The sequence below is a fragment of the Phoenix dactylifera genome, chromosome 6 (genome assembly GCF_051530095.1).
Source record: "Phoenix dactylifera cultivar Ajwa chromosome 6, Ajwa_hap1_PhDact_Kaust_v1.1, whole genome shotgun sequence".
Classification (NCBI taxonomy): Eukaryota; Viridiplantae; Streptophyta; class Magnoliopsida; order Arecales; family Arecaceae; genus Phoenix; species Phoenix dactylifera.
This window is the reverse complement of record NC_143195.1, coordinates 21,909,548-21,924,858: the sequence shown is the minus strand read 5'-3', so window position 1 is coordinate 21,924,858 and position 15,311 is coordinate 21,909,548. Positions and strand designations below refer to the sequence as shown.

Here is a 15,311-nt window from a genome sequence, read left to right as displayed (position 1 = left end):
CCCATGTGGTTTCGTTCTTATCATGTAGTTGTAACAATTGTAACAGCATGCCATAATAACAACAAAGATCCGTCACACAAGAGGAGTGAGATTGATCCACTTGTTCTTGTTCCTTTCCTTGGAGCAGATTTGACCTGATTCAAGTATGATTAGAGGAGATGGGAAACCTTTCCTTGTAGGTCTGCTTGCCTTCGGACTAAACACTCATACTGATAAGCATTAACGCAACCTGGCCAATTTGCTCAGTTAGTGAGAGCACTGTGATAATAACACCAACGTCTCATGTTCAAGAGATACACAAGAGAAAAGGAAGAAACATCATCTAATACATGTCATTGGATCTCTTCATTTCAACATATTGAGCTTGGTGGGGAGAGCTCATGCAATGTTATACAGGCTTCTTTCGCTTCTTCCCATCCACAGAGTATTATTAATCTAATTCAAAAAGTTGACACTTCGGTTTGATCAAAGAAAAGGCCTGAAGGACCGGTACCAGTTTGCAAGGCTAACATGACAGGTCCTTCAGCACCTTCTTTGGTACTAAGGATCCCGGTATTCCAGTTTAAGTCAGTTTTGACAAAACCAGGACTCACACAATTTATGCACAAGGCGGGATACTTCTTTGCAAGAATCCTGGTGTAGGCATTGATAAGTACTTTGGATAGTTTATATGCTGAAGTAACGGTTGGCCAACCATGGGCATCCAGCAATCCCTCCTTGAAATCTTTGATAAACAAATTCAACAGCTCGACCAATCTCTCTTCTGTCAGGGCATCAACATTTGATAGATCTTGCTTAAGCTTTTCATTTGAGATAACCTGGAAACCAAGAATGAGAAAGAAAATGTATAGCGTACATTTTTAGGCAATCAAAAGAGTAAAGATTTCATCCCTCACGCAGGCCACGACGGAATAGGTAATATGTTCCTTCTTATTTAGTATGATATTAGGAGAAAATGGGCTAGGTTACTTACTCTGAGTTGCCCGACGATAGAAGAAACATTTACTACTCTTCCTGAAATTGATTGCCGGAGAAGGGGAATTAATGCTTCTGTAACATCTCTGGTGCCATAATAATTTGTCTTGAAGCATTCTTCTGCTCTTTCTAAAGTTTCTCGCATATGAGGTTTCCACCAATCTGGTATATCTCTAACATCTTTGGCTTCCTGTTGCACATGAACAAAACTTCTCAACCATTTTATGTTTGCAATAATGTTATCTAAACTATACACTATTTTAAGGTCCATAATTCAATTGATGATGATATCCGCAACATATAGTCAGTGTGGTGGACATATTCAATTTTATCTTGTATCGTACTATTTACATATTCAATTTGTTAGACAAAAAACAGGGTAACGGCAATATGCAATGTATCATAAGAACTGAATTTCTACTACTTGATTATCAACAGAAACTACTTAATTCTAGTTCTATAAGAAATTGACAGAGAATTCTAAAACAATTGATTACCACATTATTTGATTGTTTTGAGGCCTTTAAAGCCTCAACGTCCATTGTCAGTCCTCCAATGCCCGCATTATTCACCTGTAGATATCAATTTATGAGAGGTTATGCGAGAGAGAGAGAGAGAGAGAGAGAGAGAGAGAGAGAGAGAGAGCTTACTAGAATGTCAAGCTTGCCAAATTCGGTTCTGACGAAATCCGCAAAGGAAGCAATGCTGGAAGAGTCGGTCACATCCAACTGATGAAAGAGTACATCAAAGAGCCCACACTCTCGGAGCTTCTCCACTGCCTCCTGACCCCTCTTCTCATCTCTGGCTGTTAGTATGACCCTGACCCCATTAAGAGCCAGCTGCCTACATATCTCCAGCCCAATCCCTTTGTTCCCTCCCGTAACAACCGCAATCCTGATGGCAGCAACAAGGTATGCATCAAAGCTTAACGAGCTCTTAATTTGTTCTTAGGAGTGAGCTTAATTTGCGAAGGGATTGAGTAACAAGAGATGAGAGCATACCTCTTCTCTGTGGGGCTGCAAATGGTTCCTTCCATGCCTGAAGCCGATCAGAAGAGTAGGTTTCCTTCTCTTGCCCGTGGGTTGGATTAGTTATATGCTAGGGTTTTTACTGTCTTGCATGGTGGGTTATCCAGGATATATATAGTGACCAACACAGGTCATTGGTTACACTTAGAAATTATTAAATGGACTCGGTCCGGTCAAAGAGGCATATCTTGGATCCGATCAGGTCCAACGGCCACCTGTTGGCACTTTAGCCCCTTGTATTTAATGTAAGGGGGACGTCAGTGCTCACTAGCTTAGGACTTGGCAAGGCTAACTGCTAACATCTACCTGACCTCCATCCCTCAATTTTATCGGGGACGTCAGTGCTGACTTCAAATATAGTTTGCTCAATATAAAAGTTGGCAATATTAACATTATTTGCCTGTTGTTTATTAATAAAATATTTAATTCAGAATATTAAATTTTAAAATTTAATATTAAATATTTATCTAAACATAAACCTACTCAAATATAAATATTTAATTTAGACTCCCAAATAAATTTTTTATCTCAAAAAATAAGACTTAATTTTTTATCTTTATTTCTCTCTCCTCTCTAAAATTCAACGGAAATTTTATGAACACGTCAATAATTGTTTTCATGCGGTATCTTAAAAACAAACGGGGAGATGCTTTCTCTTTTTACAAAACATTCTAAAGGGATCCTTCATAAGCAAACTCTTTGGAAGACTTTCGTAAATGAAGAGATGCATCCAAAAGATGCATTTGATCTCGTGGTCATTGCGAGGAACACAATCTTTGATGAATGGATGGATTATGTGAAGGGATGCGTTCAACAAAAGAAAACTTAAGTATCTAATCATACTCATTTTTTTACATCTATAAATAGAAAAGAGAACGTATTTTCCATCCATCAGAACAACATCCTCTTCCATCTGAATAACACCAAAACTAGAGAAGAGAATTAAAAGCATTAAATGAATGAACTTAAGTGCACTCATTAAGCATTTGAGAAGAGAATTGTGACTACATATAAGAGGATTGAGAGAGATTGCTTCAATCAAATTTGTTGATTTTCAATACATCTGAATTTGGTTAGTTTAGGTTCGATCCTGATTCTCCTTTGTTAGAATGCACTTCAAGGAGCATGCAAAATGGCCCGTTGTATCTTGCGAATAGACCACCATCAATTGTTCGCATCTAGGCAGGACAAATTCTACTCTAAAAGAAAAGTCTTTCATAGTGTATCTCGAATCAGATAACTTTAAATTTTAATTTATTTATTTAGTGTATGCAGAAAGTTATTAATTAAGTATTAAAGATAAAACAATTAAGTTACATAAAAAAAAAATATACAAAGTTTTAGCTGATAGATTTTTCAACACATCCATCCTCTCAATTTTCTGTCTCCATCCCTGACTTCAGGGACGTCAGTGCTTACTTCATATATGATTTGCTTAGTGTAGGAGTTGGCAATGCTAACATCGTTCACCCAGCCTCTCTATCTTCCTGTGCCACGTTCCCCATCCCTGGACGTCAGTGCTTACATCCTATATAAGGTTTGCAGCTGGCTAGGTTTGATAAGTGTATTTTGAATGTATATTTTTAATCTTATCTTCCCGACATAAAGACATCTACCGCTTAAATTAAGAGACCTGTCAATGGGTCATGTCACAACCTGGCCCCTAACCTGACCCTACCCAAAATTCTGACGAGCAAGAAAATCCAACCCTCGTGAAGGGAGGGTAGGGGCGGAGCAGCCCCTCACTGCATCAAAAGTCGTGCCAAGGGGGACCATTCGTCGAACACTTGGTGGGCTGCGCCGATGGCAGTCCAGGCTTCTTGCATGCCGGGGGCAAACAGGGGGGCACGAGGCTGCCGCCGTTCCTCCAGGGTGGCTGGGACCACTCCTCCGTGGTCAGAGGTGGCGCAAGAGGCTGCACGGCAGCCGGAGCAGCCCAACCTCCCGATTACAGAGGCTGACCTGGGCTGGGCCTCACAACTTCATGTATTTCTTATGTATATGTTTAATCATATCTTCCCGACATGCCACTTAAGCTAAGAGACCTATCAACTGGCCCATAACCTGACCCTATCCAAAATTCTGACTAACAACCAACCTAACCCTAGTATGAACCAACCTGATTAAAAGAGAGAGAGAGAGAGAGGGGTTTAAGTTTACGAAATATATTAGAAGCTATTAATTAATTTTTTTTTTATTTTTCTTCCTCTTTTCTTCTCCTCCTAGAAATGGGAGACATTAGTCACAAAACTTCAATGAATGGTGGAAAGATAATGGATAGGAAAGCAAGTAAAAGTAATCATTGTTCAACTGGATTCAAGAACCACCATGATCGAGGTCCTATTACAACAAGTTTAGTTGTAGTAAGTGTTTGTAATTATCAATATGGCATGGCTGCTTTTGACATGATTTGATGTTGACCCAAATGATTTGATTTTGATGATACAAAATAATTAAGTGAAAAATTCACTAATCAATTGCTTAGAGTGCACTAAAATGCTTGCAGGAAGCAAAGAAGAAATCTTTTAGTAACTTTCAATATAAAGAAATGAAACTTAATTATGTAAAGCTCTGTACAAAAAGATTCAACTTTAGGAACAACTTGAAGTGACCCTTTAACATTCACGTGCAATGACAACAAATTTTAATTTGAGTTATCTTAAAAGTCAACCCTAGCACATTGATATAAACTGATATGCCTTTACTAGTCGACCCTCATATCAAATAAGTCTACCGCAAAACAATCTCAAAAGAAAGACAAAGAACAGTAAAATTCAGCTTATTGATGTGTCGACCCATGAAGTTCAAGAGCCGACTTCAGAAGAAAACGAGTCTACCACCGAATAGCCACAAACACATGACAAAAAGCAAGCAAAAGCAACATATTAATGAGCCAACCCATGAAGCTCACAAGCTGACCTCAATTAAACAAGAACTGACCCTAGAAGCAAACAAGTCGATCTCTAAATAGTTACAGACAAAAGACAGAGAGCAGTCAAAAACAGATTATTGGCGAGTCGACCTATGTAGATAACGAGTCGACCCCTATCGATGGACGAGTCCACCCCTAAACCAAAAGAGTCAACCCCATCATGGTCATAGAAGAAAGACAGAGCGCAACAAAAATAACAGCTATTTCGAGTTAATCCCTGAAGATTACGAGTTGACCACTGAGGATCTTGAGTCGACCCTTAAAAAAGTCGAGTTGACCCATCTATGCTTGATAACAGCAACGACTAGTTTTCTATAAATCAAAATGGTCATTTTTTGTTTCTCAATGACTCTTTCGTTCTATCTAATTGCTAAAATTATCTTTCAACTACTCCTTGGTGGTATAAATGCATAGGAATGCCAAGAGAGAGAAAAGAAGAAGTGATTTAGGATCAAAGAAAAAAAATTGAAAAAGAAAAAAAGGAGTTTACTAAAGAAAACGGATATTCAAGTGCATTCATTAAGAGCTGAAAGATCACATCCTCTACTATTAAAAGAGTTGGTGAAGAGCATCCAAGTTCATTCAAGGCCGATGAATTAATTCAAAGCTCTATTTATTCTTTGCATTCATCTTTAACGAGTTGTAATTTATTCTGTCATATATTTTATCTATACTCTATTGTGACAAGTTTTAGGGATTCAAACTTGGAAAAAGGTCCATCCAAATTTTGAATTAGATTTTATTAAGCCTAAAGAAAGGCTCGGTGGTGATTTTGGTTGATTTCCAATAAAAATCAACTGGGTTAATTGTGAGTCCGGTGAAAACAATTGGACTATAATCTTCAACAGATTATAGTGAAAATTTTTAAGAAGGATATCTTGGGGAGTGGACATAGGTACTAGGTTGTCACCAAACCACTATAAAATTTTGCTGTATTTGTAGTGTTTGATCTGTGGGCTTTGAACTCTTGCTATTTACTAACTATTCATTATCAATTGCAAATCACACACACTCATTAAGTTTTATTCTGCTATATTTTGTTTAAAATTTTTGAAAATCCCAATTCACCTCTCTCTTGAGTTGCGTAGCAGAACAAAAGTGGTATCAGAGCCTTGGTACTCTAGCCTCTTGTTGACCTAACATTCAAGAATAAGGATCTATGGTAGCCTTAACTGGAACCTCTTTTGCTAAAGGATAGTCCACCAATCGACCTCCTTTTTTCAATGGCACAAATTATACATACTGGAAAACACACATCTGCATCTTTGTACAAGCAATAGATTATGATGGTGTGTCTCTTCCCAAGCTCGAAGAAAAATAGGATGATTATGACAAAAAAATAGCATAGCTAAATACTAAGGCCATGAATTTCATGAGCTGACTCCAGAAGAAAACGAATCTACCCTAGAAGAAAACAAGTCGACCATCGAATAGCCACAAACACATGACAAAAAGCAAGCAAAAGCAACATATTAATGAGCCAACCCATGAAGTTCACAAGCTGACCTCAATTAAACAAGAACCGACCCTAGAAGCAAACAAGTCGATCTCTGAATAGTTATAGACAAAAGACAGAGAGCAGTCAAAAATAGGTTATTGGCGAGTCGACCTATGCAGATAATGAGTCGACCCCTATGGATAGACGAGTCCACCCCTAAACCAAAAGAGTTGACCCTATCATGGTCATAGGAGAAAGACAGAGCACAACAAAAACAACAGCTATTTTAAGTCAACCGCTGAAGATTATGAGTTGACCACTAAGGATCTTGAGTCGACCCTTAAAGAAGTCGAGTTGACCCGTCTATGCTTGATAACAGCTGATAAGTGCTAAATAATGTACAAATTTATCTATTTTACATAGCACTTATTATTATTGTTATGCACATATTTTAAATATTAACAGAAGAAAATGTGTTTCCCCTCTCATTTTATTTTAATAAATTACTAGAGGTAATTCAAGTTTGGTTTAATTTTCTATATTGATTTAGTCTAATGTGTGTGCAGGTCGAGTCACCCCATTCACAAACTAGTCCCAATCTGTTTCATGTGTGGACTACTTTCTCCCACATGTACATGAAGCTATTCATTCCTTTGTCCATGTCATATTTCCCCGTATGCATCAAGCTTCCCAACCTAGCAAAATAGAGGCCTCTCCCATTTTCTCCACGTGTCCAAACTTTCTTTATTTTAGATTCAAAGCCCTTCCAACCTACCCGAATGGACCCAACCACTTTTCTAAAAAAGGAAGAAGAAATATAAATAATAAAAAATTCACATATCCTACTCATTCCCGTATTCATCTTCCATGTCAATTTCTTTTATCTTCTCCTCCCCTGTTTCAGAACAAGCCGAATGACCACCGCATGCATGACCCGATCTCCCATTCCTTCCTTCCTAGATTTCCTCCAAGCATCCAAGCTATCCAAGATATCCTCCACATTCTCCCAACGTATCCCCTCCTCCACGGATTCCTCCCATCCGCGATGCAATCTCCCCCTCTTCCACCCAACTTCCAGCCATCCCGGGCTCACAGATCATCTCCCAAATCCTCTCTTTCCATTCTCCTTCCCAGCACTGAAACAGGGGAGATCTTCTTCCCAAAGCAGCCAGCCGGTGACTTCTTTCCTTCCCAGCACACCAAAGCAAATCGTCCCGGATTCCTACCATTCAACCGCACCAGAGCATCCCGTGATCACCCTCGTCCTCCCAGATTTCTTTCTCCGGATTTGATCTCCTCCCGTGATGCAATCTTCCCAGCATCCACGGATCTCAACCGCATTCAACCCAGCTTCTTCCAATCCATTTGCAGCCACAGCCATTCCGGGATACGATCACAGCTCCTATTTTCAGGGATCCCAGCACCCAATGCGCCAGCCGTGTCCGAGATCTCCTCTGCGTGCCAGCCTCTGCAAGGCATACCTACCACGTCCAGCTCCTTCCCCTTTGATTCCGATGCCAAACAGGGGAAAGAGGGATTTGATACGGGGTGCTCTTGAAGATATAAAAGGAGCTCGGCGGGCTTCGACAGAAAAAGAGGGGAGACCCCCTGTTTCGGTGAAAAGAAGAAGAAAGCCGAGAGGGAGAGAAAAAGAAATAAAAAAAAAGAGAAAGGAGGGGGAAAGAGAATATTTTGTGATATTTTGGGAAGAATGAGAGGGGAAGACTTTCACTTGAAGATGGGAGGTCGTCCGGAAGCTATGCGCGGCTAAACGTCTAGTCTAGGGCTGGATGAAGCCCTTGCAATGTATCAGGGCATTGTAGTTCTTATTTTTTATTATTATTTTGGAGCTTGTTTAAATTCTTATTTTCAATGAAATATTCCTTTATGATATTTAAACTTTGAGCATGCTAGTTACTAATCATGTTTGCTAAAGTAGTCTAAGATGATTCATGCCTAGGAAGATGAAGTGTGCTGCATCCTAGATTAGTATACTTAGGTAGACACTTCATGCTACACCGAAGATGGATCTTCCTAAACCTCTTTATGTTTTTATTTTAAAAGGCTTGTAGCCAATTTACATGCCTCTCCAAAAGATAAAAATTAAGAACACAGTCCCTAATGCAATGCTACGCGGTGGATTCCAAACCCTAGATCCATCTACTTTGATAAATTTCAATTCGTACTCATAGATTAATTTAGTTAAATCAAGTTAGCAAATTCTTCTTGAGTTATTATTAAAGAAAAATAACTAGTCTCCAATGTTAGATGTATGCCCTAGAAGCCAATTTGGCTGACACATTGTTGATTCTAGGGACATAATTTTGTACTTGACTATTTATTATTGAATAAATAAAAGGCATCTTTTTCATTCATATTGTTTATGTGTCTATGAATCGTCCAAGAAATTAATAAGATGATGATACATATTCTCAAGAGTTGAGAATTTGAGCCATGTATCATTGGTGATTAATTTCTAAATGCTCCTGATCAAAGGATCATCACGAGGACGGTGATCGATCCGATCAGTGCACAGATCACTCTCCTTCTGGATGGACGAGACTTGAGTCCACAGTGTAGGGACACTGAAGTGATAGTGCAGGTGCTTGTTAGAGAACAAGGGTACTGAGCGTGACCAATACAAGAAGTCACTTGGATGTCTATCCACTCGTCAGTGACTTGCTTGATGTTGCAGTAGTGTGACTGGTCCTTTGACCTGCGGTGCTTCGGCTACTCACAGTGAGGTTATTGTAGTTTGACTGCACACATACATGGTCTCTAGCCATATGGGTCCATGCAGTGTAGATTGGCTGCAGTAAGTTCACTGTAGGAGTAGGGTATGCACCTATATGGAATCTATCGACCTTGATAGATAAGGAGAGATCCTATGTGATTTATAAGACTGAGTTCGTAAGACCTCGGCCGGGGCAGTATGCGCAGTGGAGAAAGAGTTTTTCACTATCGAACTCGAGTCGAATAAATCTTGACATATGACAGACGATGGGGTTTGACGAGTTGTCCATGACCTCCGTCCTGTAGGGATCCACGATAGTAGGACTGTATCACATGTTTAACTGCACCTAGAGGTTCATCATTCCATTCTGCTGGGTAGCCACTACATGCTGCTAGGTGTCACTAGTGGATGGTGGGACTCATAGGGATTATCTTGATGATCGATAAACCCTAATGAGTTGAGTTGGAATCGTTCCAACCCATTGAAAGGAGTTTTCAATGATATAGTGATAGAGATCACAATATATCTCGCTACCAGTCAGAATAGAACCTATGGGGTCACACACACTAGAAGTATTGACCGATCCGATGGTTGAAATCGTGATTAGGAATCACAAGAAATCAATTTGATTGATAAGAAGTTGAAGAAGGAAAAAGGAATTAATTAATTGGACTTGAAACAAGAATCCTACTTCGGGTAGGATACCTAGAGTTCTAATTGGATTAGGACTGGGATTCCTACTTGGAATAGGATTCCTCAATCCTAATGAGATTAGGAGTTTTGAATTAAAATTGGATTCCTACTTGGAGTAGGATTCCTAGAAATCCTAATTGGATTAGGACTTCGGATTCAAATAGAGTCCTAATTAGATTAGGACTAAAATTAAACAAATCCTAATTGGATTAGGATTCCTTAAGTCTAAATTAATTATTAATCTAATGAATCAACATGACTCCTAATTGGATTAGGATTGAAGAGTTCAATTGAGTCATGGTTCATTCAAGTCCTAATTGGATTAGGACTAGCATAGATTGAACCCAATTTGGCCAATCCTAATTAGATTAGGATGAAACCATGAGAGAGGCACCTAATCCTCTTTGGAAGAGGATTAGGTTAACCAACTAAGAGGGGCATCAGCCCCTCTCCAAATGCTTGGGGCGACAAGAAGAGAGGAGCTAGGGCCGGCGCCCCCTTCTTATTTGGTAGGTTGTCATTGGAACTCCAAAAAGTTAGGAGCTCCAATCCCTTTTTAAAGAGGACTAGAGGCCGGCGCCCTAAGAGAGCATTTTCATCCTCCTCTTGCTGCCGCCACCCTCCCCTCTCCTCTCTTGGTTCAGCCACAAGCAAAGGAAGAGCAAGGTCCAAGCGTTGGCGTCTTCCTCTTCCTCCAATCCTTCTTCCAACGCAGGGAAAAGAAAGAAGGCTGCAGAAGCTGTGTTCTTCTTCCTTGAGTTCCTTCTTCTTCTTCCTCCTCTCAAGCACTTTCAAGAGTTGAAAGAAAGAGAAGAGATCAGCCATCAAAGGAGTCTTTGCAAGGGAGCTAGCACCCCGGGAAGACAAGAAAGCTTTGATCGGTTCTCTACTTCGTGTGGATACCCGTAGAGGCTGGACGTTTGAACGGCTTCAAACGAACCCTCTTCCAAAACCACGAATTCAGATTCGCGGTGATCATCTACCCGCGCAAGGTGAAGATTTGATCTTCCTATTAGTTCTAAAAGTTTTAATTCTTACCTAATTACGAAAGGTCTCGAAACAAGCGTTCATGCGATGAACGTCGAACCCGTGCATGCCGATTCCGCTGCCATCTGAAAATTTTTGAAATATCAGCGGCATGGGCGGGTTCCCAACATCCAATCCCTGTGGATCGATACCCGTAATCACTGTCCTACAGGATACGTGCTATTGCGTGGTTTATTTTCGAAATTGAAAGGACCGATCAATTTTTGACGCCGTTGCCGGGGAAAGAGAATATTTTGTAATATTTTGGGAAGAATGAGAGGGGAAGACTTTCACTTGAAGATGGGAGGTCGTCCGGAAGCCATGTGCGGCTAAACGTCTAGTCTAGGGCTGGATGAAGCCCTAGCAATGTATCAGGGCATTGTAGTTCTTATTTTTTTTTATTATTTTGGAGCTTGTTTAAATTCTTATTTTCAATGAAATATTCCTTTATGATATTTAAACTTTGAGCATGCTAGTTACTAATCATGTTTGCTAAAGTAGTCTAAGATGATTCATGCCTAGGAAGATGAAGTGTGCTGCATCCTAGATTAGCATACTTAGGTAGACACTTCATGCTACACCGAAGATGGATCTTTCTAAACCTCTTTATGTTTTTATTTTAAAAGGCTTGTAGCCAATTTGCATGCCTCTCCAAAAGATAAAAATTAAGAACACAGTCCCTAATGCAATGCTACGCGGTGGATTCCAAACCCTAGATCCATCTACTTTGATAAATTTCAATTCGTACTCATAGATTAATTTAGTTAAATCAAGTTAGCAAATTCTTCTTGAGTTATTATTAAAGAAAAATAACTAGTCTCCAATCCCTGTGGATCGATACCCGTAATCACTGTCCTACAGGATACGTGCTATTGCGTGGTTTATTTTCGAAATTGAAAGGACCGATCAATTTTTGACGCCGTTGCCGGGGAAAGAGAATATTTTGTAATATTTTGGGAAGAATGAGAGGGGAAGACTTTCACTTGAAGATGGGAGGTCGTCCGGAAGCCATGTGCGGCTAAATGTCTAGTCTAGGGCTGGATGAAGCCCTAGCAATGTATCAGGGCATTGTAGTTCTTATTTTTTTTTATTATTTTGGAGCTTGTTTAAATTCTTATTTTCAATGAAATATTCCTTTATGATATTTAAACTTTGAGCATGCTAGTTACTAATCATGTTTGCTAAAGTAGTCTAAGATGATTCATGCCTAGGAAGATGAAGTGTGCTGCATTCTAGATTAGCATACTTAGGTAGACACTTCATGCTACACCGAAGATGGATCTTTCTAAACCTCTTTATGTTTTTATTTTAAAAGGCTTGTAGCCAATTTGCATGCCTCTCCAAAAGATAAAAATTAAGAACACAGTCCCTAATGCAATGCTACGCGGTGGATTCCAAACCCTAGATCCATCTACTTTGATAAATTTCAATTCGTACTCATAGATTAATTTAGTTAAATCAAGTTAGCAAATTCTTCTTGAGTTATTATTAAAGAAAAATAACTAGTCTCCAATCCCTGTGGACCGACACCCGTAATCACTGTCCTACAGGATACGTGCTATTGCGTGGTTTATTTTCGAAATTGAAAGGACCGATCAATTTTTGGCGCCGTTGCCGGGGATTGCGAGCATAGTTATTTTTCCTACCATTAAAAAAAAATTAATTAATTAAAAAAAAACTTTCAAAAATATATATATATCTAAAATAAAATAAAAAATTATTTTCTATTATTGTTACTTTTTTATCTCCTTTTTCTCTTCTACTAATTTTTTTTTTTAATTTTTCTTTTGGTCTTATTTGATCAGGAATCGAAGAGGAGATCTGGGCTATCAAAAAGGAATGCTTTAGAGGTTTGCTTAAAAAAAATTTAAATTGCTGGAGAAATTTTCTTTGGTAACCTCTAAACCTTTCTTATTTAAATTAATTATTAGCTTAAAATTTTGTGGTGATTGTTTGATTTTAACTTTAGCAGAAGTGTGAATGTATGCCTGATACACATACACCAACTAATCTGCACTTAGTAAGGGCAATCACCCCAACAAGATAAGAGCCGGATTTCATCACCGGACTCTTGCCCAACTTAGGTGAACTCAATCTCACATAGTGTCACTTTAATTAAAATCAATTAGACATTGGCTCCTAGGGACATTCGAGCTCAATAGGACGAAGATTACCGAAAGTTGCACCAATTTCGCTCTGTGGCTTAGTTGATGTCTAGGCAAGCTTTGTCCCTATAAGGGAGACAGTTCATCTGTTCGAGGCAAGTGGGTTTTAAGTGGGACCTTTGCGAATGCATCGTGACCCCTCCACTTACCTGGGAGCTTACCTAGTCAACTCGGTTCATTAGACCGGATTGGAGGCTTAGGTGCCCTCTTCAAACTAGTTAGGAGCTGTCTAGTGATTTTAGGACAGATACAAGGATTGATGTGTTTATCTTTTATTGCATGCTTGACTGATCAAGTACTAGTGTATGCAAGGGAGTCGTTCTAGAGTACGTGACCTATTACCTTTTGACCCTGAAATAGAACGGACCCTTAGGAATATTCAAGCTGAGATCAGAACATTAGAATCATCCCCACCTCTTAAGATGGCTGAAGAACAACCCAAACTCCTGAGGAAGTACTTTACTCCCACTATTTACACTTCCCCATCTTGTATTCGATTACCTGAAGTAGCAGCTGTACAATACGAAATAAAGTCTAGTGTGATCCAAATGCTCCCATCTTTTTATGGGCTCACCAATGAAGACCCATATAAACACCTAGATGAATTCCTTGAGATTTGCACCACTGTCAAGATTCAGAACTTCACTGATGATGCTCTGAAACTTAGATTATTTCCCTTCTCCCTTAAAGATAGAGCCGAACAATGACTGAATTCTTTAGAAGCCAACTCGATTCGTTCTTGGGATCAAATGCAACAAGAATTCCTTAAAAAATACTTTTCCATAGGAAGAACGAACCAGTTTAGACGTGCCATTACAAGCTTCTCCCAAACTGAGGGAGAAGAATTTCATGAAACTTGGGAGAGATTTCGAGACCTAATCCGTAAATGCCCTCATCATCAAATACCTAAGTGGCAGCTAGTGCAATGTTTCTATGACGGATTGACTGAACGAAACCGTCAGATGATTGATGCTGCATGCGGGGGGACTTTCATGCTTTGAAATGAGCATGAAGCATGGCAACTATTTGAAAATCTTAATGAAAACTTCCTCCACCATGCTTCATGTTCTCGTCAAGCAACCCCGAATTTTCAAAGAAAAGGGGCCATTTGTGAAATAAGTCATTCTATGGACCTGTCTAGCAAGGTAGATGCATTGTCCCATAAGATTGACCAACTAATGATAGGAGGACATGTCGTTAGCTCTTCCCAAGCACAAGTATGTGCTATCTATTCTAGCCCATCGCATTCTATTCATGAGTGCCCCTCAGCACCCCAATTCTCCGAACTCGTGCAAGAACACATCAATGCTGCCCAAACACAGCCCAGACCGGGTAATGACCCATTTTTCAATACATATAACCCGGATTGGCGGAATCATCCAAATTTTTCTTGGAGACAGCAAGCTTCTAATATCTCCCAACCCTTCTCCCAAAATTTTCAAAACCCTCAGAATTTTCATCTCTACCGTCCCTCAAATCAAATTCAACACCCTCCTCCTCCAACCCAAAGAAATACAGCTTTTGAGGAGAAAGTGTTGACTGCCCTTCAAGGTTTGGAGGCAAACACACAACTATTGCACTCTCACACGCAATCAATTGCTAAGCTAGAATCCCAAATGGGTCAACTAGCCAATGCATTAAACAAACGAGAGGAAGGTAAGCTTCCAAGTCAACCAATGAGTAATCCAAGGGGACAATACGTGGCTCAAGAAACTCAACTAAATCATGAGCAAGTCAATGCTTTGACTACCCTGAGGAGTGGCCGTATAATAGATAATAAGGTTGGGGAGGGTAACAATAAGAAAGGTGAAGAAGAGGAACAGACCATATCACATGAAAATCCAAAACCTTTTTCAACTAGTTCACCATCTGCTACAACCCACATTCCAAAGGCCCCATTTTCTGAAGCACTTAATGCACACTCTCCCTTTGGCAAGAAGGGAACTTCATTAGAAGAGATGATGGAGGTCTTCAAACAAGTTAAAATCAACCTCCCACTCCTTGATGCCATCAAACAAGTTCCCTCCTATGCCAAATTTTTCAAAGACCTTTGCACCCAAAAGCGAAAATCTAGGACACATGTGCCTAAAAAGGTCCTACTTACTGAACAGGTAAGTTCCATTCTCCAACACAACACCCCTCCAAAATTCAAAGATCCTGGCGCTCCCACTATTTCCTGTGTCATAGGAGATAACTCCATTGATCGAGCACTTTTAGATCTAGGGGCAAGTGTGAATCTTCTACCCTATTCAGTCTATAAAAAATTTGGGTTAGGTGAATTAAAACCTACCTCGGTGTCCTTACAATTGGCTGATCGATC

The 15,311-nt window shown here is 39.6% G+C and overlaps 1 protein-coding gene and 1 non-coding gene across 3 annotated transcripts; both read right to left on the bottom strand.

Annotated features, from left to right (window-relative positions):
• Nucleotides 1-308: 308 nt before the first annotated feature.
• LOC148703148 (short-chain dehydrogenase/reductase 1-like) lies at nt 309-2,131 on the bottom strand. Of its 2 annotated transcripts, none has more exons than XM_088723363.1 (5): nt 1,977-2,131; nt 1,626-1,869; nt 1,473-1,547; nt 974-1,165; nt 309-818 (listed from the first exon to the last, which is right to left on the bottom strand). In XM_088723363.1, exons 1-5 carry the CDS (start codon nt 2,009-2,011, stop codon nt 441-443), a joined length of 924 nt encoding a protein of 307 aa, XP_088579489.1. In that variant the 5' UTR covers nt 2,012-2,131; the 3' UTR covers nt 309-440. The 2 variants fall into 2 exon arrangements, with proteins under 2 accessions (XP_088579489.1, XP_088579488.1); XM_088723362.2 differs by having other exon boundaries at nt 1,626-1,899; nt 1,977-2,095.
• An 11,658-nt stretch (nt 2,132-13,789) lies between these two features.
• Nucleotides 13,790-13,895, bottom strand: LOC120107959 (small nucleolar RNA R71). Its single transcript, XR_005509537.2, has one exon. It is a non-coding gene; the product is annotated as a small nucleolar RNA R71 (small nucleolar RNA).
• Nucleotides 13,896-15,311: the final 1,416 nt, after the last annotated feature.

Excerpts from the sequence above, each read along its gene's own strand:
- LOC148703148 (XM_088723362.2), bottom strand. The coding sequence starts at position 2,011 with ATGGAAGGAACCATTTGCAGCCCCACAGAGAAGAG. Across the intron at positions 1,548-1,625 it reads TTGGCAAGCTTGACATTCTA|GTGAATAATGCGGGCATTGG; the intron begins GTAAGCTCTCTC and ends TGATATCTACAG. Across the intron at positions 819-973 it reads CTATCGTCGGGCAACTCAGA|GTTATCTCAAATGAAAAGCT; the intron begins GTAAGTAACCTA and ends CTTGGTTTCCAG.